At 38.9% G+C, this 24,505-nt stretch overlaps 1 protein-coding gene across 1 annotated transcript in view; it reads left to right on the top strand.

Annotated features, from left to right (window-relative positions):
* PDE11A (phosphodiesterase 11A) overlaps nt 1-24,505 on the top strand; it is a 427,170-nt gene that overhangs the window by 153,465 nt on the left and 249,200 nt on the right. The window contains exons 3-4 of the mRNA XM_024122161.1: nt 14,018-14,107; nt 20,991-21,131. Of these exons, the coding sequence (XP_023977929.1) occupies nt 14,018-14,107; nt 20,991-21,131 (231 nt within the window). The remainder of the gene's footprint in view (nt 1-14,017; nt 14,108-20,990; nt 21,132-24,505) is intronic.

Genomic DNA, 24,505 nt, shown 5'->3' with positions numbered 1-24,505 from the left:
GATTTTAGTTTTATTGATCTTTGCTATTGTTTTCTTTGTTTCTATTTCATTTATTTCTGCTCTGATCTTTATGATTTCTTTCCTTCTGCTAATTTTGGGCTTTGTTTGTTCTTCTTTCTCTAGTTCCTTTAGGTGTAATGTTAGATTGTTTGAGATTTTTCTTGTTTCTTGAGTTAGGCTTGTATAGCTACAAACTTCCCTCTTAGAACTGCTTTTGCTGCATCCCCTAGGTTTTGGATCATCATGTTTCATTGTCATTTGTCTCTAGGTACTTTTTGATTTCCTCTTTGATTTCTTCAGTGATCTCTTGGTTATTTAGTAATGTATTGTTTAGCCTCCATGTTTTTGTGTTTTTTACCTTTTTTTCCCTGTAATTCATTTCTAATCTCATAGCGTTGTGGTGAGAAAAGGTGCTTGATATGATTTCAGTTTTCTTTAGTTTACTGAGGCTTGATTTGTGACCCAGGATGTGATGTATCGTGCAGAATATTCCATGGGGTCTTGTTTTTGTATCTATTCAGCAAGCCTGTGTCTTTTGGTTGGAGCATTTAATCCATTCATATTTAAGGTAATTATCAATATGTATGTGCCTGTTACCATTTTCTTAAGTGTTTTGGGCTTGTTTTTGTAGGTCCTTTTCTTCTCTTGTGTTTCCCACTTAGAGAAGTTCCTTTAGCATTTGTTGTAGAGCTGGTTTGGTGGTGCTGAATTCTCTTAGCTTTTGCTTGTTTGTAAAGCTTTTGATTTCTCCATCGAATCTTAATGAGATCCTTGCCGGGTAAAGTAATATTCATTGTAGGTTCTTCCCTTTCATCCCTTTAAGTATATCATGCCACTCCCTTCTGACTTGTAGAGTTTGTTCTGAGAAATCAGCTGTTAACGTTATGGGAGTTCCGTATGTTATTAGTCGTTTTTCCCTTGCTGCTTTCAATAATTTTTCTTTGTCTTTAAGTTTTGCCAATTTGATTACTATGTATCTCGGCATGTTTCTCCTTGGGTTTATCCTGTATGGGACTCTCTGCGCTTCCTGGACTTGGGTGACTATTTCCTTTCCCATGTTAGGGAAGTTTTTTACTATAATCTCTTCAAATATTTTCTCGGGTCCTTTCTCTCTCTCTTCTCCTTCTGGAACCTCTATAATGTGAATGTTGTTGCATTTAATGTTGTCCCAGAGCTCTCTTAGTTGTCTTCATTTCTTTTCATTCTTTTTTCTTTATTCTGTTCCACAGCAGTGAATTCCACCATTCTGTCTTCCAGATCACTTATCCATTCTTCTGCCTCAGTTATTCTGCTATTGATTCCTTCTAGTGTATTTTTCATTTCAGTTATTGTATTGTTCATCTCTATTTGTTTGTTCTTTAATTCTTCTAGATCTTTGTTAAACATTTCTTGCATCTTCTCGATTTTTGCCTCCATTCTTTTTTTGAGGTCCTGGATCATCTTCACTATCATTATTCTGAATTCTTTTTCTGGAAGGTTGCCTATCTCCAATTCATTTAGTTGTTTTTTGGGGGTTTTATCTTTTTCCTTCATCTGGTACTTAGCCCTGTGCCTTTTCATCTTGTCTCTCTTTTTGTCAATGTGGTGTTTGTTCCACAGGCTGCAGGATTGTAGTTCTTTTTGCTTCTGCTGTCTGCCCTCTGGTGGATGAGCCTATCTAAGAGGCTTGTGGAAGTTTCCTGATGGGAGGGACTGGTGGTGGGTAGAGCTGGCTGTTGCTCTTGTGGGCAGGACTCAGTAAGACTTTAAACCACTTGTCTGCTGGTGGGTGGGGCTGGGTTCCCTCCCTGTTGGTTGTTTGGCCTGAGGCAACCCAACACTGGAGCCTACCTGGGCTCTTTGGTGGGGCTAATGTCAGGCTCTGGGAGGGCTCACGCCAAGGAGTACTTCCCAGAACTTCTGCTGCCAGTTTCCTTGTCCCTTGGTGAGCCACAGCTGCCTCCCTCCTCTGCAGGAGGCCCTCCAACACTAGCATGTAGGTCTGGTTCAGTCTCCTATGGGGTCACTGCTCCTTCCCCTTGGTCCCGATGGGCACACTGCTTTGTGTGTGCCCTCCAAGAGTGAAGTCTCTGTTTCCCCCAGTCGTGTTGAAGTCCTGCATTCAAATCCCGCTAGCCTTCGTAGTCTGATTCTCTAGGAATTCCTCCTCCCGTTGCCAAACCCACAGTTTGGGAAGCCTGACATGGGGCTCAGAACCTTCACTCCAGTGGGTGGACTTCTGTGGTATAAGTGTTCCCCAGTTTGTGAGTCACCCACCCAGCAGTTATAGGATTTGATTTTATTGTGATAGTGCCCCTCGTACCATCTTATTGCGGCTTCTCCTTTGTCTTTGCTTGTGGGGTATCTTTTTTGGAGAGTTCCAGTGTCTTCCTGTCAATGATTGTTCAGCAGTTAGTTGTGATTCTGGTGTTCTCTAAAGAGGGAGTGAGAGCATGTCCTTCTACTCTGCCATCTTGAACCAATCCTCTAAAATGATCTGTGCTATTTTTATTAGGATATGCTGTCAGAATTATTGTGCCTTCAAAAAATATTTGAGGGTTTTCTGTATTTCTCTGGATTCTGGAATAGTTTGAATAGCTTATGAAGTACCTTGTTCTTGAACGTTTGAAAGAATTTGACTATGTAGCCATCTACACCTGACACCTTTTCTGAGAATGATTCCATTACAACTCTCTCTGTTATTTATTTCTGTGGTGACTGCTTTGCTCAAATTTTCTCATTCTTTTTTATTCAATTTTGTTAATTTATATTTTCCTTAAAATTCACAACTTGCCAATATATAACTTTTCGAATATATAAGCTTAGGGTTGTGTGGAGAGTCTATTATAGTTCTTTTATTTTTTTCTTCAGCTGTGATTATATTTTCTTTATCATTTCTGTTTTAGTATATTTGTGGGTTTTTCCCCCTGATTCTTTTTTTTTTTTTTTGGCCACACCATGCAGCATGAGGGATCTTAGTTCCCCCACCAGGGATCAAACCCATGGCCCTGCATTGGGAGTGCAGAGTCTTAACCACTGGCCCAGCAGGGAAGTCCCTTTTTCCCCTGATTAAACTAACTAGTGATTTATATATGTTTTATTGATTTTCTCTACAAGGACCTTTTCTGGAATGATTTATCAGTTTTGCTGGTTGTTTTCCCATTTATTATTTTCAGATTTTATTTTTATTAATTCCTTCCTTCCATCTGTTTCTTTGGGTTTGAATTTTTGTTCTTTGGCTTACTCATATGGAATCTACCCCTGAAAATAAATAGTTGAATTTTGAAGAGAAACAGCACCTAAAGGAAGTGATGAGACACTATTGCCGACTGACTGAACCTGGGTGAAAATGGAAAGTGAGTATGGGGGCAGTAATGCAGTATGGTTTTGAAGATTGCTTCCTAGCTTTTCAGCTAGACTGTTCTAAGATACAGAATGAGAGACCTTGGCTGAACTACTGATGAACCACATGGAATGCTTCTCGTCCTCACCTCTTTGGATTGATATGCCACGCTGGTAATAAACGATTAGCCCTTCCAAATTTCTCTTTGTTGTTAGGCCAAGCTTTAAGCTCTCTCTGTGTTCAAGGTTGTCCATTAAGAATGTCCTGAATTTACTAGACACAACTTACAAGGCTTTTACATTTATAATATTCATTTTAGGGTCCTACTACATTAATTAAATATTAATGCTCTAAGCATATTTTTCATAGCCTTCTCTGTTTCTTCTCCACTGGAGAATATTGCCGGAAATTAAAAAATAGTGTGGTTTATTATCCATGTCATTGGTGTTGCATTTTGATGACAAATTATTTTTGGAAAATGAAAAAAAATAGATAAGTAGAAGAATCCCCTCTGGGTCTCATGCATTTCTCTGAATAGCAATTTTATATTTCCTCACTATTTTTCCTGAGATTATTACATATCTTCCATAAGCCTCTATAAAATACTTAGCCATAGTCTTAAATATTGGAGATACTTTCTGAAGAGCTTCTAATGAGATTTCTAAAGAATACTGTATGTGGTATAAAAATACTCATACAAAAGTAGTTTTAAAAAACTAGTTTTTAATATGTGTAAGGCCTTTATATAGTTTCTTACCTTCTTTACTTATGACAACAGGAAACATTGGGATGAACAGTCAGTTTGTTTAAACTCATGACTTTTCTGGACGGGGGAAACCTGAGGTTAATGAGTTCTTGACACATTGTAAGGATGAGAGCATCTTGGCTACAGTTAAAATAATTCAGAGATGGTGAGGGATGGTAGTGCTGAGCCAGAGACGCTCAACGGTATGGAGATGGAGGCTTCAAAAAGTGCTGAATTGCTATGATGTGCTTATGCCTATTTATGGACAACAATCCAAGAGGGCTTCAAGTGTTTAGAACTGGGTGATTAAATCATTAATGGTTCTTTTGGCACATGGGGCATTTTGGAGAAGGAAGCTCTTTCTTCAGGAAGAGAGGGGGATTGAAATGACAAGCTTGGTTTTGGAATGCTGAGTTTAAGGCAGTAAACAGACTTCCAAGTTGAAATGTCCTGTAGGCAACTGGTGATGTGGAGCTACAGCACAGAGAAAAGGTCAGCACCAGAGCACCAACTTTGAGAATCATCCCACAGGTTACCATTGAGACACAGGTAAGAGAAAGAGACTTTGGCACCTATTTAGTTAATATGGTTGAGTTCAGAGTTGAGTTCAATTTAGGACCAGTAATGCTAAAATTAGACTATAAGATAGAGGAAGCAAATGTTTTCAGAACTCAAGTTGGTGGATCAGGATCAGAAACTCCAAAACCTAAATCTGAGAAATAGCAGAGGGGGGCTGAGAGGAGATGGGGTAGGAAAATAAGAGAATCGGGCTTCCCTGGTGGCACAGTGGTTGAAAGTCCGCCTGCCGATGCAGGGGAACCGGGTTCGTGCCCCGGTCTGGGAGGATCCCACATGCCGCGGAGCGGCTGGGCCCGTGAGCCATGGCCGCTGAGCCTGCGCGTCCGGAGCCTCACGACAGTGAGAGGCCCGCGTACCGCAAAAAAAAAAAAAAAAAAAAAAAAAAAGAAAATAGGAGAATGAAGTCAGAGGCAAAAGGAATTAGCCATGGACCAAAGTGCAAGAGTGAGGTAGGAGAAGCAAGTAAGCAGGAGGAAGTTTCTCAGCTACCTTAAATATCTGGCTGTACCAAGTTTGTTGTCTTTTCTAGCTAACTCTTGGTCAAAGGTTAATCCTTGCATGGCCAACCCACCTTATTTTGTAGGATTCTTATATTGTATGAATAAATCAATCCTTAGAGGGAAATTGTAAAAAAAGAGGATTAGAAGGCCAAAGACTGAATCAGGAATTATAACTTAAATGGGGGAATCAGAAACACAGAAAGAGAAATAGGAAGGTATAGTACATGGAAACAAGGTTTTAATATCTAGCTGGTGATCAAGTGTTAAAGGCTTCAGAGAGAACTTAGAATAGTTGATGGATCTTATGATCTTATGATTGGAAAGTTATAGACAATCTTCCTGTAGACTGAAGGTTGTAAGCTACAAGGTAGGATGTGAGGACCTGAAGACAAGCAGATGTAGGTCACACAGTGAAGATGGAAACAGCAATACCAGGTGAAGGGGAACACATTCCCCTTTGAAGGGAGAGGAGAGGAGTTGGACATAGGAGACAGAAATGATGATGATAGAGAGGAAGGGCCTAAGGTATCTCAGAAAGGACAGAATGAAAAACTCCAGCAAATGACTTGCCTCCACAGACAAAACATGCCTTTTTCCTTGGGCCTAGGAAAAAAGATATCGTCCTGTGTGGACTGATATTGAGATAAGGTCGAGAGTAGATGAAGAAATACATTACAACTTTGTATTAAGCCTAAAGTTCTCTGGAATCAGAATAGAAACAAACAAAAAGTCTGGTTAAGCTTTATACAGAAATAACATGTGATGAACAGATAAGCTACAGACTGGGAGAAAATCTTTGCAAAACACTTAGCTTATAAAGGACTGATATCCAAAATATATAAAGAATTAAAACACAACAATAAGCGAGCAACTCAAATAAAATGGGCAAAAGATCTGAACAGATACCTCACCAAGGAAGATATACAGATAGCAAATAAACATATGAAAGGATGCTTAACATCACATGTCATGAGGGAACTGCAAATTAAAACAAGGAGATACCACAACACACCTGAATGGTTTACAGCAGGCTTTATTCAAAATTGCCAAAACTTGGAAGCAACCAAGATGCCTTTAATAGGTGAATGGATAAACAAACTGTAGTACATCCATATAATGGACTGTTATTCAGTGATTTAAAAAAATGAGCTATCCAACCATGAAAAAACATGAAGACACCTTAAATGAATATTGCTAAGTGAAAGAAGCCAATATGAAAAGGCTACATACTATATGATTCCAACCATATGACATTCTGGAAACAGCAGAACTGTGGGGTCAGTAAAAAGATCACTGGTTGCCAGGGGCTTGGCGAGAGGGAGGGAGGAAAGAATAGACAGAGCACAAGGAATTTTTAGGTCAATGAAACTATTCTGCATGATATTGTAATGGTGGGTACATGTCATTATACATGTGTCAAAACACATAGAATATGCAACTCAAAGATTGAACCCTAATGTAGACTGTGAACTTTAGTTCATAGTAATGTATCAATATAATTGGGGAAACTGTGTATGTTGCGGGAGGGAAGAAGGTATATGGGAAATCTCTGTGCTTTCTACTCAACTTTTGGGTAAAACTAAAACTGCTCTAAAAAATAAAGTCTGTTAATTAAAAGAAAATTTTAAAGGAATGAACTACTGATACATGTTATAACATGGATGAACCTTGTAAACAGTATACTACGTGAAAGCAGTCAGCCAGACACAAAAGGCCAAATATTATGTGATTCCATTTATATAAAATGTCCACTACTTTAAAGAACCATGAGTTATAAAAAACAAGGCGCTAGATAAATGAGATGGTTAAAGGAAGTATTGTGCTGCTAATAGGAAGAAATCAAGTGACTATGTTTCAAATGTAAAGAAAAATGTATGTATGTCTCATCAGAAAATAGTCTAAGAGGATTTTTTTCTGTTCATACATTGATTGTGTTATAATAGAATTTTTCTAGCATCAGGGTGTTGATACCATGACTAAATTACTATGTAGTGTGTCTTCCTGCATTTATACCTATGCTTGGTAAGTGGAGAGATCATAACAATATTAATAGTTAAGACTCAAGAATGCCTGGATCAAAATGTAGCTTAAACTGATTTCTTACAGGAACTTTGAGTTACAAAAACGAACGGAGCAGCTGGGCAGGCTGAGATATGTAGGTCAACCTACTTACAAAAATAACCTTGACAGAGTTACATAGGTAGATATTGCTGTAAAATTTCTTCACACAGTGAGAAGGAGTAGGCCAAGTTTACTGAGCCATAATATCTATTCATCTTAGACAAAGCAATCATAGCTTGTAGACACATTGGACCATATCACATAGATGGCAATTGCTAATTATCAAGAAAGAGTCATGATTTTCAAAAATGAAAGATGGTTAATATTCTTAGAATTTAAAGAGTCCTTACTAAGCAATAAAGATAGATGAATGTCCAGTAAGAAAAAATAAATAGGGCACATTAAGAAACAAAGAGATAACCAACAAATTATGAAAAGTGTTCAATATCACTAGTAATCTAATAAATGTAAGTTAATACAAAAATGAGCATTGATTTAATCGATCATATAGACATAATTTTAAAAGGATAATAATACCCAATGTTACATGAGTAGGGCATTACTCTTAGTGGGACTATAAATTGGTAGAGCGTTTTTGGAGGTTGGTTTGGCAGTAGCTCTTAAGTTTTTTTTAATGCACATATTCTGCAACCTTAAAATTTCACTTCTAGGACTCTGTCCAACAGAAGTATTGTCCAGATGAACAAAGATATATTTGTAAGGAAGTTTATGGCAGTGTTATTTGTAATAAGGAAAAATTGGAAACAATGTGAACGTCTACTAATAGGTACATCCACCCCCTAGAATATTAGGCAGAGATTAAAAGAATTAAGTAACTGACAATGATTTCCAAGATATATTGCCAGGTGAAAAAGAAGGTATAGAACATAACTTACAGTCTGATCCCTATTGTGTTTACCACCACCCTAAAACTAGATATTATATGTATGCAGTTCATAAAAAAGTACCCAGAAGAATACACTGTAAATGCTAATAGCAGTTGTTCCTTGGGAGGAGTGGGTAGCAGGACAGGAAACGAAGGGGGATCTGAAGTTATTTTATTGTATGTACTTCTATACTGTTGGATTTTTTTAAACGAAAACGAAAAATGTGTTTATTGTTAGGAGTTATTTAAAAGTGTACACACATCAATGAATTAACATTAGTAAATCTTTCAGAATATTGCCTGATTCAGAGGAAGTGCCATGTAAACGTGTGTTAAATAAATAAGTTCAAATATTAGGGCTTTATTTTAAGAAAATAATAATGGGATGTGCAAAGATTTAATTGCAAGGCAACCACTAATCTACTTTGTTTCTCCATGCATTTTCTTTTTCCAGACTACACAATGGGATATTTTTGCATCCATAAAAATTGGCCATTATAAGTGATAGTTGGTTATAAAAAGTGAAAAAAGCAGATAGCAAAATATTACATATAGGATTATTATTATTATATAATACACCTATTCGAGTTTATGTGAAGAGAGAAAGAGAGAGAGGAAAACTTGAATGATGGTCTCCAAAATGTTAATGGTAGTTACCTCTGAGTGGTGGAAATATGAGTACTTTTATTTTCTGTTGAAATCTTATAACAATCCACATTATCTTAGAAAGGACTCACGCAGCTCCTGAAATGGGTTCTTTCAGGGTTTTCCCTTCGATATCTGTGAATAAGGGGGTGGGAATTTAGAACTGCCTGTGGACATGAGAGGGTTATTTTTCTAAAGTCTCGGGGGTGGGGAATGGGGTCACATAGAGATAAGATTATTGGCTGATGTGATTAGTACCTGCATGATTCAGGTGCTCAGCAGACCACAGCCTCTAAAAAGTACAAGGGAGTAGTTGATGTTGCATGGCTACTTGCCAGGAATTGGACTCGACCTGTCTACCGTGGAGAAGCTTGTCCTCTTGTGGATGTTTTAGCGAATACTAGCTTCAAGGAGAGAGGTGAGGATAGGGTGCTCAGTCCAGTTCTTCTGGGGGCCCAGCTTTAATGCCCAGGGGCAGGAGCAGAAGCGCTTACATCCCCCTCTCCTGCGAAGAGAAAGTGGAGGACCCGTGAACTTGTCCTTCCTCATTTGCCATCTTGCTCTCCTGCATCTTTTGTGAATACAGTTCTCCTCCCACCTCATTCTCTTTATGAGTGTTAATTATTAAAGTGGACAGTTGCAAAAAAATATGGAATTGGATCATCTACTCCATGCCAATGTTTTTTTAAACAGAGCTGGTACTTTATGCCTCTGTGTATTTTTTGGAGACTTTTCTTCAAAGAGGGCACAGCTCTGAGAGAAAAAGGCATGCTTTAGCCAAGAGTATATACCTTGGTGTGATCTGACAAGATGCATTTGTTATTCTGATTCTCAAAATAAAAACCTGACATATTGTCTTTACTGAATTTGCATAGAAACAAAATTACAGTGAACTAAACTGTACCTTTGGAAGCAGGAATTTCCTCTGGAGTTTCTAGAAAACTTCAAACTAATTTTTGACTATTTCAGATATTCTATTTCTGAAAGATGTAGAAGATGTTTCATTATGTGAAAATACTGTGACTGTTTCCTATTTTGATAACTTATCTTCCAAATTACTCTACTTGAAGAGTTTATTTAGCTTTTGAATTACAATTATGAAAACATCCCCAGTTCCAAAATCAGTGTGGCTTGAATCAGTGAAGCTTTGCCTTATAGTTATTGCCTGAGGGCGGAAGTGACTTGAGAGCACAAATCTCAGGATCTGCACAGAGAAGGGGGGTGTTGGTGGGAAATCCCCTCACCCATTAATTTGGCTGACAGTGATGTGGCCCCTCCAGCTGTGTTGCTTTCAGGAGTGGGGTCCATAAAGGGGATGGCCCCAGGCCCCTCACTGTGAACCTCCAGTGTAGACCTCCAGTGTTCTTTAATGATATATAATTGGACCAGACCAGACCATGGGGCTTGAATACCCCTTCTGTGTGGTCTGCAATTTGAAAGCTCTCAGTACCTACTGTCTTTCTTTAGGATATTGATGGACAGTCCCAGTGCTCAGATTTTATGCTTATTAGTGATACTTTTCATGAGTTTCCAGGGCTAAAGTGACTTTTTCACACTGTTTAATGATTTTCAGTTTAACTACCTTTCTGAGTGGGATGTTGTAAAGATTAATTAGCCAACGTTCATAAAGTGCTTTCAAGCTGAAAAGTGCTACACAAGGGTGTACAGACTCATTAGCTTCTTAGTCATTAAGGCTTTTTAGATCTTTTGGCATTCAGAAACTAGATGGTGAAGGACAAATTAGTATTTTTTCTTGGAGGAGAGGGATTTCAGAAAGAGCAGAATAGAACAGTATATCTTTTTCTAAAAAAGACATCTTTCTCACTGGAATGGAAAAAAGATATAAAAATATTTTTATTTTTCACTATCTCCTATTTCCATAATGCTTCAGCTTCTTCTTACTCCCTTCTTTCAATATGTATTTGACTACTTCTCCTGCACATTTATTTAGAAATTCTATAGATTGTCATATAGTTATCCATAATGGAGCTGAGTGTGGCCCCAGTGTTGAATTGTTGTGCCAGTGAATGACACAGTGTAGGTCATTCCCTTGGTAAGTAAAGACCCCCTCTCAGTTTGCAGTGTGTCATGAAGGTATGTATCGTCTCCATCAATAGTAATCTTCAGTTTTACATATATATATATATATATATATATGTATATATTTCACATGTTCCTTTAGTCATTCTCTTCTTCCTACTTGCTTGACCTATAAACCACCTTATATAATACTTGGCCCCAGAAGGCAAATAAATACAGGAAGGAAGGAAGGTAGGAAGGAAGGGAGGGAGGGAGGGAGGGAGGGAGGGAGGGAGGGAGGGAGGGAGGAAGAAGTGGAAAGTTAACCATATCTTCTCCCTTCCACCTCCATCATAGTCACTGTCTCCACGGTAGAAAAAAACCCCAGAAAACTGCAAGGAAGGTGCTCTGTGTGTATGTAAGTGATGTTGAAAGTGGTCCCATTCTGGCTAAAGGCAGGGAAATTCTGGCAGTATATCTGGCAGCTTTATGTCAACAGCTTTATACGACTTATCAACATACTTCCTAAGGCATGAGGGGGACTGGCAGGAAGAGCTGGTGACAGAAATAACATCTAGTTCTAGAAGGCACCATGTTGTAAGGAATGATCACCAGTTGTAGAATTAGATGACCTGAGTTCCTTTGTAGGTTTGAGCAAGTTTCCTGGGTTTCCTGATCTCTAAAATGTACATAATGTTCCTCCATGAGGAGGTGATGTGAGATTCAAATGAAGAAATGAAGTGAGAGTGTCTGGCACATAGCAGGTCCTCATTTAAACATTAGTTTATTTTGAATCAGAGTCAGTGAAGGAATTTATCCTGAAAATATCTGTAAAAATCAATTCATTGATTTTTTTAACCTCTATTCAATACCTTAATTCTCCCTTTTTACAACCAGGGAAGCCTAGTTCTCCCTTCTTTAAAAGTGGGGTCTCAGCTATCACCTCACACCTATCAGAATGACTGTCATCAAAAAGACCACAAATAGGGCTTCCCTGGTGGCGCAGTGGTTGAGAATCCGCCTGCCGATGCAGGGGACACATGTTCGTGCCCCGGTCCGGGAGGATCCCACGTGCCGCGGAGCGGCTGGGCCCGTGAGCCATGGCCGCTGAGCCTGCGCGTCTGGAGCCTGTGCTTCGCAATGGGAGAGGCCGCAGCGGTGGGAGGCCCGCGTACCGCAAAAAACAAAACAAAACAAAACAACAACAAAAAAAACACAAATAACAAATGTTGACAAAGATGTAGAGAAAAGGGAACCTTTGTACACTGTTGGTAGGAACATAAATTGGTGCAGCCACTGTGGAAAACAGTATGGTGGTTTCTCAAAAAGTTAAAATAGAACTACCATATGACCCAGCAATCCCACTCCTGGATTGATATCTGAAAAAAGCAAAACCACTAATTCGAAAAGATACATGCACCCCAATGTTCATAGCAGCATTATTTACAATATCTAAGATATGGAAGCAACCTAAGTGTCCATCAACAGAGGAATGGATAAAGATGTGGGGGGGGTGTGTGTGTGTGTGTGTGTACACACACACACACACACACACACACACACACATACACACAATGGAATACTACCCAGTCATAAAAAAAGGAATGAAATTTTGCCATTTGCAGCAACATGGATGGACTTGGAGGGCATTATGCTAAGTGAAATAAGTCAGACAGAGACAGACAAACACTGTATGTTATCACTTACATGTGGAATCTAAAAAATAAAACAAACTAGTGAATATACCAAAAAAGAAGCAGACTCACAGATATAGAGAACAAGTTAGTGGTTACCAGTGGGGAGAGAGACAAGATAGGGGTAGGGAATTAAGAGAAACAAACTATTATGTATAAAATAAGCTACAAGGATATATTGTACTACACAGGGAATATGGCCAAAATTTTATAATAACTATGAGTGGAACATAACCTTTAAAAATTGTGAATCACTATGTTGTACAACTGAAACTTATATAATATTCTACATCAACTATATCTCAGTAAAAAGTGGGGTCTCAGCATTCACTTCTACAAAATTCTGTATTACTTTTAGGGACACTCTGTCAGAGTTGAGTATGCCCAGGTAGCCAAAGCAAGATTTTAATAGGAAAGAAATGATAGGGATTGTGAAGTGCCAATCATCTTTTGTTCACCTCCAGCCCCTCTACAAAAGCACCTCCCACTCTAGGTAATTCTGTTCTGGGTATCCGAGGGGTGTCTCATGCTTGCTCCTGGGTGGATCTGCCTCTGCTGTTTTCATCCCTCACCCACGGTGAGCACTGCACTGCCCTTTTCTGGGCATGGCAGGAACTGCTCGGTTTTGCTGCTGCCTCTTGACATGGCATCATGATGCATGTGTGAGAGAGAGACAGAGAGAGAGAAACTGACTGTCATATAAAACATGCCCACATGCCCTTTTCCCTCTACTTTAGAAAATCCCAAAGCATTGTCTGTTTTCACAATGTCCTACGTTGTGAAGAGTTTTCGGAAAGAATTCTTTCGGTTTTTACTTGAGACATTCTCTCTCTCTCTGGAATCAGAGATTCTGGAGATGAATTTGAGTGAGAGTGCCAGGAATTACTGAGAATCCCTAGACCTAGACCCCCTGTGATAAGAAAATCTTTGTTAGGATCAGGCTCATCGCACGTGGCTGTTTCTTCCCATAGGAGGAGTGCTCTCTTAAAGAGTACCCAGCCTTTCCTGGGTAGTTATACCAACAGAGCAGTGGGTTCAATTTGAACCCTTCTGCATGAGGCTTCTAGGCCCTCTGGCCCCTAAGTTCCTACTGGGCCCATCCTAACAGGCATGCTTATGTCTGTAGCTGACAGAGGTCTAGCGTCAAGCTGAGATCTCTGCTATGGATACATATGTACAAAGAAATTGGCTTATATCCTGCCTACCTCCAAGTGTGAGTATGGGCACTGCCTTAAATTCTAAATATATCAGACTTCATTTACTCATTTTTCATTGATCAAGGAAGGAATACAAAGATGATTTAGACACAGTTCCTGTATCACAGCCGTCACAGTCTGTTGCTTTGCTTTATATCTTCATAGATGTGACTGTTCCTAGTTTAAGCTTGACTGTCCCTAGTTAACTCTGAAAAATATTCCTTCTGAAGTTAAGATATTAGTATCAACAACACCATACTCAATCTCTGTGGTTGAGAAGATAGTATTGAAATCAGGCATATGAAGGAAATGTGGAATTTAGTTCCATATTTTTATGTTTAAATGTTCTTAACACTCTCTTTGCCCCCAGGTTATGCAGATGTATCTTCCATTTTGCGGAATTGCCATATCTAATGCTCAGCTATTTGCTGCCTCAAGGAAAGAATATGAAAGAAGCAGGGTGAGTAGAAAGAAACATTGCTGACAACCCTCAAAGCTCTCTTTCAAGTGTCTGTGAGTCATATTGTCTTTTAAAAACAGTGGATGATCTTTGAATAGTCCAGGAATCCTTTTTATTTGTATAATCCTTCAAGTCTATGGTTGAAGATCCCCTTTAAGCAATAAACCCAAATGGAAGTGGATTTAAATTCTCTGTTGTTGTTTGCAAGAAATAGCCTCTTTTAAAAAGGAAATTAATTTCACATCTATACTTCAAGGCAGCAGATATATTCTTGCTTACTTATAGCTTTGAAACAATAACACAATTTAGTGATTTTTTTACAATTTAGTTCCCTTAAGAAGCAAGGTATGTTACAAATGATTTCATGCCACCTCACAAATTTTGAATTGAAAGTTTTCCTGGAAGAGCATCACAAGGTAACTGGACAATAATGCTGCAAACACCATCTTATAGGATTATAAAGAAACTCACATAGAGGGATTGATCTCATATACCTTCACCAATTATAGGGTTAAATAGTAAAAACAAAACAAAACAAAAACAAAAACTGGTGCTCAAATAATTGCAAAATGATCAAATACAGATTAAATTATATTAGGCTCACTATACCTTTAAATATAGGGAAGTTACTGTCACAATTTAGAAATATATTTAACAAGAAGATGTTCAGAAAGGTTGGAAACCCTCAGTTAACTGGTAATCAAATTGATTAAAAGTTTCATTTGCTAAGCATTATGATTTATGAATATTTCACAGGAAACAATTGACAGCTACAGCTATCTTCTTTAGCACAGCATACCACCTGTTTTCTCTGACTTGGATCCTGTTGTCAACTTTAGCCCCATGTCTTACCATTCTCCTCCTTTCATTGGACATCCCAGCAATACAGTCCCCAATTTCCAGAAAACAGTCTGTTTCACTTTCTCATTCCCTTAGTAATATTTCTTCCTCTGCCTTCAATGCCTCATGTCCACCTTCTTCCTCCCACTGCTTTTGCCTTGCATTTCCTCAGGACCCAGCTCAGTCTTCCACTTAATCTTTCCTTTGCTTGTTGTTTTGCCTTGTATATACCACCACTGTTTTATTGTGGGCACTTACCACACTGTATAATACATATTGATGGCCCTCCTCTCCAACTACATTTTAAATTCCTTAAGGAACACGTCATGAATTATGAATCTTTGCAGCCTCATGTATTCATTTACGCTGTCAACAAATATTTATTTTGTGGTACTCTTCAGACACTGTCCGTCCAAAGCCCCTGCCTTCATAGAACTTACTATTTTAGTGGGAACAGTAGATAAGAGACAAACAAGCAAATAAAAATTAATATAGTATCAGGTAGTGATAAGTGCTATAAAGAAGAAAGAAGTGAGGTAATGGAATACAGACTGGTTGCTGAAGGATAGTTTCGGAGGATGTTTATTTCAGAAGGTGATCAAGAAGGTGTCTATAAAGAGATGATATTTGAGCAGAGACCTGAATTAAATGAAGGAGTAAAACCACACAAAGATCTGGGAAGAACATTCCAGGCAGTGGAAATATCAAGTGCAAAGGCCCTGGGGTAGGAGAAACCTTGGTCCATGTGTCTAGAGAGCAGAATAGCCAAATAGCCAAAACAATCCTGAGAAAGAAGAACAAAGCTGGAGGCATCACACTTCTTGATTTAAAACTATACTTCAGGGCTTCCCTGGTGGCGCAGTGGTTGAGGGTCCGCCTGCCGATGCAGGAGACGTGGGTTCATGCCCCGGTCCAGGAGGATCCCACATGCCGTGGAGCGGCTAGGCCCGTGAGCCGTGGCTGTTGGGCCTGCGCGTCCGGAGCCTGTGCTCCACAGTGGGAGAGGCCACAGCGGTGAGAGGCCCGCGTAACGCAAAAAACAACAAAAACAACAACAAAAAACTATACTTCAATGCTATAGTAATCAAAATAGTATGGTACTGGCACTAAAAACAGACACATAGACCAATGGAATAGAATCAAGAGCCCAGAAATAAACTCATGCATATATAGTCAACATCTATTTGACAGGGGAGCCAAGAATACTCAATGGGGAAAAGGTAGGTTTTTTTCAATAAATGGTGTTGAGAAACCTGGATATTCACATGCAAAAGAATGAAATTAGACCTCTATCTTACATCACTCACAAAAATTTACTTGAAAAAGATTAAACACTTAAATGTGAGACCTGAAACTGTAAAACTCCTAGAAGAAAATGTAGGGGAAAAGCTCCAGTGATTTTTTTGGATCTAATATGAAAGCTCAAACAACAAAAGCAAAAATAAAGTGGGACTACATCAAACTAAAGAGCTTCTTCACAGCAAAAGAAACAATCAGCACAATGAAGAAGCAACCTATGGAATGGGAGAAAATATTTGCAAATCATATGTATCAGTAAGGGCTTAATATCCAAAATTTATAAGGAACTCATACAACTCAATAGCAAAAAAAAAAAAGTAATCCAATTAAAAAATAGGCAGAGGATTTGAATAGACATTTTTCCAAAGAAGACATACAAATGGCCAATAGACACATGAAAAGATGCTCAACATCATTAGGGAAATGCAAATTAAAACTACAATGAGATATCACCTCATACTTGTTAGAATGGCTATTATCAAAAAGATCAGAGATAACAAGTGTTGGTGAGGATGTGGAGAAAAGGGAACCCTCTGTGCACTGTTGATGGGAATATAAATTGGTATAACCATTATAGAAAACAATATGGAGGTTCCTCAAAAAATTAAAAATAGAATTACCATATGATCCAGCAACTCCACTCCTGAGTATATATCCAAAGGAAGTGAAATCACTAGCTCAAAAATATCTGCACTCCCATGTTCATTGCAACATTATTTACAATAGCCAAGACATGGAAACTACCTAAGTGTCCACTAATAGATGAGTGGATAAAGAAAATTGTGATACACACATATACACACACAATGGAATGTTATTTAGCCATAATACAGAAGAAAATCCTGCCATTTGTGACACCATGGATGAAACTTGAGGGCACTGTGCTAAGTGAAATAAGTCAGACGGAGAAAGACAAATACTGTATTATCTCACGTATATGTTGGATCTATGGAAAGCAGAACTCAAAGAAGCAGAGTGTAGAATGGTAGTTGCCAGGCATTGGGGTGTGAGGGAAAAGGAGAAATGTTAGTCAAAGTATACAAACTTCCAGTTGTAAGATGAATAAATTCTGGAGATCTAGTGTTCAGCATAGTGACTATAGTTAATGATACTGTATTAGGTACTTGAACATTGTTGAGAGAATAAATCTTAATGTTCTTACCACACAAAAAATGTAATTATGTAAGGTGATGGGTGTAATGATCATTTTGCAATATATAGGTGTATCAAATCATCACATTGTACACCATAAACTCACACAAAGTTTTATGTCATTTATATCTCAATAAAACTGGGGGAGGGGAGGAGAAATAATGTGGTTGGTTAGTGAGAAGTGAGAGATTCTACAAAAAAATTAGCAGTAAAATATATAAAGCTGGGCTTCCCTGGTGGCGCAGTGGTTGCGCGTCCGCCTGCCGATGCAGGGGAGCCGGAAACTACCTAAGTGTCCACTAATAGATGAGTGGATAAAGAAAATTGTGATACACACATATACACACACAATGGAATGTTATTTAGCCATAATACAGAAGAAAATCCTGCCATTTGTGACACCATGGATGAAACTTGAGGGCACTGTGCTAAGTGAAATAAGTCAGACGGAGAAAGACAAATACTGTATTATCTCACGTATATGTTGGATCTATGGAAAGCAGAACTCAAAGAAGCAGAGTGTAGAATGGTAGTTGCCAGGCATTGGGGTGTGAGGGAAAAGGAGAAATGTTAGTCAAAGTATACAAACTTCCAGTTGTAAGATGAATAAATTCTGGAGATCTAGTGTTCAGCATAGTGACTATAGTTAATGATACTGTATTAGGTACTTGAACATTGTTGAGAGAATAAATCTTAATGTTCTTACCACACAAAAAATGTAATTATGTAAGGTGATGGGTGTAATGATCATTTTGCAATATATAGGTGTATCAAATCATCACATTGTACACCATAAACTCACACAAAGTTTTATGTCATTTATATCTCAATAAAACTGGGGGAGGGGAGGAGAAATAATGTGGTTGGTTAGTGAGAAGTGAGAGATTCTACAAAAAAATTAGCAGTAAAATATATAAAGCTTACTGATATTGGAAATGAGTGAAAACGACTTTAGGCTTGTACAGGTGGCAAGTAAACAGTTGGATACAGGAATCTAGAGTTTTGGGGAGATGTGAAGACTCAAGATTAATATTTGGGAACCATCAGCATATAGATGGTATTTAAAACTAGGCTACAGGTGGGGAAAATATATGGGTAAGAAAGGGAAGAGGTCTAAGGATGAGCCCAGGAGCAAAAAAGGTCATAAGAAGAAGGAGGTGGGGAAATGCAAGTGACATCAAGAAGCAGGGAGTGTTCAGCTGTGTGCAAGGCTTCCAATGTCTGTTGAGTTGCATGTCATCCTAGATTTTCTTCTTTTTTTCTCCTATTTTGGAGCTAGTCTGCATTGTTATTTGTGAAACTTTTATCACTTGTTAGTAAAGCAGAAATTTTTAATTAGAAACAATAAAATTACTCTAATGTGATTTGTCAGTGCAAAACTCAAGGCACAATTAGTTTCTCCTCTGAGATAAATGTTCTTGTATACGGGTCCCAGAGGCCCCATTCATGCAGTCACAACAAATTGAAAAGTTAAATAATTGTTCAGTTAATATGATCCATCTGAAGAAACAGTCTGGATGATTAAGGAAATAATGTCTTCTCCCTTAATAACAGGGGATTTTGTTGGTAATTATGCAGACAGTTGCCCCATTTTTAATGTTATATTTGCACATGAAATTGTTGCACATTGACCTCTTACAGTGATTTGCTGTCCAAATGCCAAACAGACAGGATACACTTAAAACTTTTTTCACCTCTTGGTGTTTCTCTTTGCTTTGGGATCATAGAGCAATGCATGGCCCTTAGCCATAGTCACAAGCTCTCTTTAGAGAAAACGCTACCCAAGATATTGGGTCCTCTTTTAGATGCTCAGTGAACTAGACTCATTTCATGGATCTCTTAACTCATTCAAATGCTTTTCTACCTGAATAGACTCAGAGAAGAAATGTTCACATGTTTCAAATGGTTTCAGGACAAATAAAATTCATTACCAAAGTTGAAAATTAGTCAACACTGTCTACCAGAATAGATGTGAATTTGAAAACCCATGAAATCCTTTTGTGACAGGTCAGACTGGAGAGTGCACATCTTATTAAATTCTATTGAATAAAGCAGCCTCTGGTCAATTCACTGGCTGTGTAATTTTCTGATTGCATTCTGATAGAGGCATAATATCTGCCACCTGTAAATGGCCCACTATTCCTCCATCTCCAGAAATATCCATGTAATTAAAAATTCTAAATAAATATTATCTCAATGCATAAATTGAAAGCTAACTTAGCTGGATAAAACGACAAGTTATTACAATTTCATTTTTAAATGAGTATACAGTTTTCAAGTTAGAATTTAAGTTTTTTCTTTAATTTTTGTGCTTTCCATTCTATTGTTTTAATAGAAATTTTAATGGTGATTTCTTTTTTTTTTTTTTTTTTTTTTCAGTACTTGGGCCTCTCACCGCTGTGGCCTCTCCCGTTGCGGAGCACAGGCTCCGGACGCGCAGGCTCAGCGGCCATGGCTCACGGGCCCAGCCGCTCCACGGCATGTGGGATCTTCCAAGACCGGGGCACAAAACCATGTCCCCTGCATCGGCAGGTGGACTCTCAACCACTGCACCACCAGGGAAGCCCGGTGATTTCTTTTTGAGAAGTATAATAGTATTTAAATGTTCTCCTGGACAGATTGGGATGAAGCAATACTTCTTGTGTAGAGGGATTAATGGAGTGTTTATATATATTTTTGAAGGCTCTGAAACTTAGCTAGCATCCAGCACTGTGATTCTTTAAGAGTTCTGTGAGAGATGGGTATTAGTGAAAATAAGTCTTGAGTTTGACCATGAAGCTATTTCTTCCGGTTGGTGAGGAAGAGATGCTTTGTAACTTTCTGAAATAAATGTGCATTAGAGAGAATCAGGTACCTGTTATTCATAAAATGTTGGTTTTATACCTAGTCACATTGCAGAAAAACTACTGTAGGAGGGGAAAAGCCTATCAGTAATAATTATATGAGATCATGTAGTCATTAACTATATGGAATATAGTCATACAGATATATGAGGAATTTATGTGGGATTGTATGGACTGGCACTATTCTCAAGTTACATTTTACAATTCAAGACTGTGTTATAGGGACTTCCCTTGTGGCGCAGTGGTTAAGAATCTGCCTGCCAATGCAGGGGGCACGGGTTCGAGCCCTGGTCTGGGAAGATCCCACATGCTGCGGAGCAGGTAAGCCCGTGTGCCACAACTACTGAGCCTTTGCTCTAGGGCCCTCGAGCCACAATTACTGAGCCCGCGTGCCACAACTACTGAAGCCTGTGTGCCTAGAGCCCGTGCTCCGCAACAAGAGAAGCCACTGCAATGAGAAGCCTGCGCACCACAACGAAGAGTAGCTTCCGCTCGCTGCAACTAGAGAAAGCCTGCGCGCAGCAACAAAGACCCAACATAGCCAAAAATAAATAAATAAATTTACGTATAAAAAAAGACTACGTTATAAAATGAAATGATGGAAGTGTGTCAAAACAACCATAAACACTTTAAAAATTAGCCACACAAAAATGTTTATATTTTTATAGAAAAGACAAAATGGAATTTTGAGAGAAAAATTTTAATTCAGTCCCTCAGCCACCTAAATACATCCACTTTATCTTTCCTAGGCTTTGCTAGAGGTGGTTAATGACCTCTTTGAAGAACAGACTGACCTGGAGAAAATTGTCAAGAAAATAATGCATCGGGCCCAAACACTGTTGAAATGTGAACGCTGTTCTGTTTTACTCCTAGAGGACATCGAAGCACCAGTAAGTCGTCTTTTATCTGTCATCTGCGTTAATGAAGTAAAGTTTAGTTTAGTTTAGTTGTAATTAAGTTTGTGAAATCGTGACTTGAACCACTCTTTTGTGACTCTTCTAACCATGAGGTGAGGTGACTTTTTATAAAAGTAAAATTTTTTATTTCCTTTACATGTATTTTTGGTCTTGATCTGCTGTCACCTGAGACACATAGACTCTTCCACTGATGGGGGACCTTAGACGTCTAGCCTAGCCCTGTGTATACAGATGAGGCAGCTAAGGGTTGGAAGGGTTTGCCCAAATTCACACAGCTGAATAGAAGGGAAGCTTGGGTGCCAGCCTCCCACTGTACCCACCCAGCAAGGGAAGGCCCTCAGCATTGGTGGGCATGGATCGCAATCCACACAGTGCTCCACAGCCCTCTTCTTGGGGTGGGGTGAGGAGAAGCAAACGAACCTGGGGAAGCAGTGCCTTTTGTGCTTGAGCTGAGTGGAGCGACCAGCCTGAGCTGGGCTGTGCTCTCCAGCAAAGGTCTGTCCTGCTGCTTCCCAGGTGCAGTTTCCAGGTTCTTCCACTGCTGCTTCAGACCTGTGGACACTTGCACAGTGCACTCCAGTCAGGAGGCGGAGGCTCCTTTCCTCCTCACACAGGGGCTACTCTTACTCCAAGGGCAAGCAGCTAGGTCTCAGCCTCAGGCCTGCCACGCCTTGGCTCTCAGGATCTGTTAGACCCTCTGGCTCTTTGTGGGAAATCTGCTGGTTAAATACATAACAATATTGAAAATAATGATCATCATCAGTCTAACTTCTTGAAAGTTAAATGTCTAACCCTCAACAGCAGTTTAATATCTTTGCCGTGAACTCTCGTCAAAGACCAGGAATTGTCTAGCAATCAAGTGCTGTTTTAATACCTCAGAGAATGATATTTTACCATATTTTACTTAAAAAATGTTATTGTCTTTACCTTTAGGTTTGCTTTCCTCAAAGAATGAGAACCTTAGGATAAATTTTGGAGATTTAATCATAAGTATTGTAAAACTTACAACATTAAGCTTTAAAAAAATTTTTTATTGAAATATAGTTGATTTACAATGTTGTGTTAGTTTCAGGTGTACAGCAAAGTGATTCATATATATACATGTATATATATGTAACTGAAAACATATATATATTCCTTTTTAGATATTTTTTCATTATAGGTTATTACAAGATATTGAGTATAGTTCCCTGTGCTATACAGTAGGTCCTTGTTGGTTATCTATTCAACATTAAATTTTAAAAAAAATCTATATATGTTTAAAATGTTTAGGAGTGTTTCCCTATATCTTAGCAGAGTTTGGCGTTATTTCTACTCAGCAGGTATGGTTTAAGCAAACAGTAGCCTTGCAATTATCCTGCGATTGTGTAAAACTCAGTAGAACCTTGGGAGAACACACACACACACACACACACACACACACACACACACACACACACACACATACCCCAATAGCCCATATTTGTGAAGCGCTTCCAGATGCTTTGTGAAGTGCTTCCAGATGATTTGTGAAGCATCTGGGTTCATTCAATGCTCACTGCATCCTTATGGGATAGGTATTATTATCATCCTCACTTACAGGTGAGGACTTAAGGCTCCGAGAGTCGAGTGACTTACTAGAGTCTTCCTCACCACCTGACTCTGAAACCCCCAAAAGGAGTGGGAAGAGGTGGGGTGCTCGGTGGTTCTTGGCTGGCTGTGGGCTCTCCCTGAGCAAAGGCAGGAAAGGGCAGCAGTTGGGGCTTTTCAGCTTCCAAGGTTCCTGAGCCACTCCCAGGTCCCTGTGAGGGCAAGTGGCTGGGGGACCATGTGGAATCTAAGCAAGGACAAGCTCACTGTTTGCTAGTTCTGTTAAAACAGACATGGAACTAATTTAAACCAGCTTAGGGTGGTCACTTTTGTAAATCTTCTAACATGGACTAGTTTTTACCCTGCGGTCTTGCTCTCTGGCAAGTCCGATGAAAAAGTACAGAAGACAGACAATGATATGGAAAGTGCAGGCAGAGCTGGAGAGAATAACAGCAACAGTAATAGCTTCAGGGTATAAAGTAGGGAGGGGGTCAAAAATCACTCCCTAGACTAAATGACTAGATGGTACATGCATAAAGGTGTTGGTGTAGTACTGAAGGTTAAGAAGACCTTTTCACTATCACAGCTGAACATTCTAAGATTGTAATGTTGGGGTCAGGGCAGAAAATCTGGGCCTAGCCTATCATTTCTTCTTTGCCCAGCCCCTCCCCCTCACAGTAAGGAGGAACTCCTTTACTCCAGAGGGGCAAGATCTGCAGGTAAAAGTGAACTATGTGCAAAAAGAGGAGACTAATCTGTTTGGTACCATTTGAGAAGCTATGAAGATTTTTTGCCGAGGTTACTGCCTGGGGAAGTGGGGTGGGAATGGGGTATAAATGTGACATCACCATGCAGAAAACCCGTCAGTGCTCTGCTTTCCTTTAACACGCTTCTCACCAAAGGTTTGTTGAAACTTCAGACTCAAAGGGATGGCTGTTCTGTGCACTACCCTGATTGTCAGGTAGAAATGATAGAAAGGAGATCAGATACAGTCACTCCATGTGTAAGGGGAGAAGCCAGCTCAGGACACCAGATGCCAAAATCTGGTGCTGGCACAGCAAACAAAAAATCATGCCGAGTCAAAGTTCTCTGGCTGGGACTTCTTCCTCCTCACCTCAGAATGCTGAATGGATGGAATTATATTAAAAACCTTTGTCATGTAGATTTAATCAGGGGTTTGAATGATTATTATAGAGGGACCCAAGCAACACCTGTAAATGCTACATGATTTTATTTTACTGATTAAGAGCACACTTAGATTCCTATCCCAATATTAGAAAACAAAGATGGAACTTGACAACATGATTTTTAATTTTTAAAATTTCATATGGAAAAATAAACATATAAAAGTAGCCAGAAAAAATTTTTAAAAGGCAACAATGATGTAAAATGGATGGGATTTTGCCTGTGAAGCTGTTAAAATATATTATAAAACTAGATATTTGTTCCTGTAAGAAACAACTGAACAGAATAGAGTCCAAAGACCCCTTTACATGTGAAAAGCTAGTAAAGACTGTTCTCATTCCTGTAGAGTTTAGAAAATGATTTCTGAGAAACAAAAGTGTGTTGGAGGACTAGAGAGTTTCAGACTTGAAATGACAGTGTTTTGGGTTTGTTTTTTTACTGCAAGCATTTCAACAATAAAGATGCTTTTGTAATTATAAAGGAATACATATAAGTTCTCAATGTCACTGAGCAAATCCAGAATTCAGTCATGCCTTGCCCTTGTTACTTATGACCTTTCTTTCTTTATTATCGTCAGCAAACCTATCACTCTC

Source organism: Physeter macrocephalus, chromosome 2 (assembly GCF_002837175.3).
Source record: "Physeter macrocephalus isolate SW-GA chromosome 2, ASM283717v5, whole genome shotgun sequence".
Classification (NCBI taxonomy): Eukaryota; Metazoa; Chordata; class Mammalia; order Artiodactyla; family Physeteridae; genus Physeter; species Physeter macrocephalus.
Note: the sequence above shows the minus strand (reverse complement) of the source record. Positions and strands in the feature narration are given on the sequence as shown.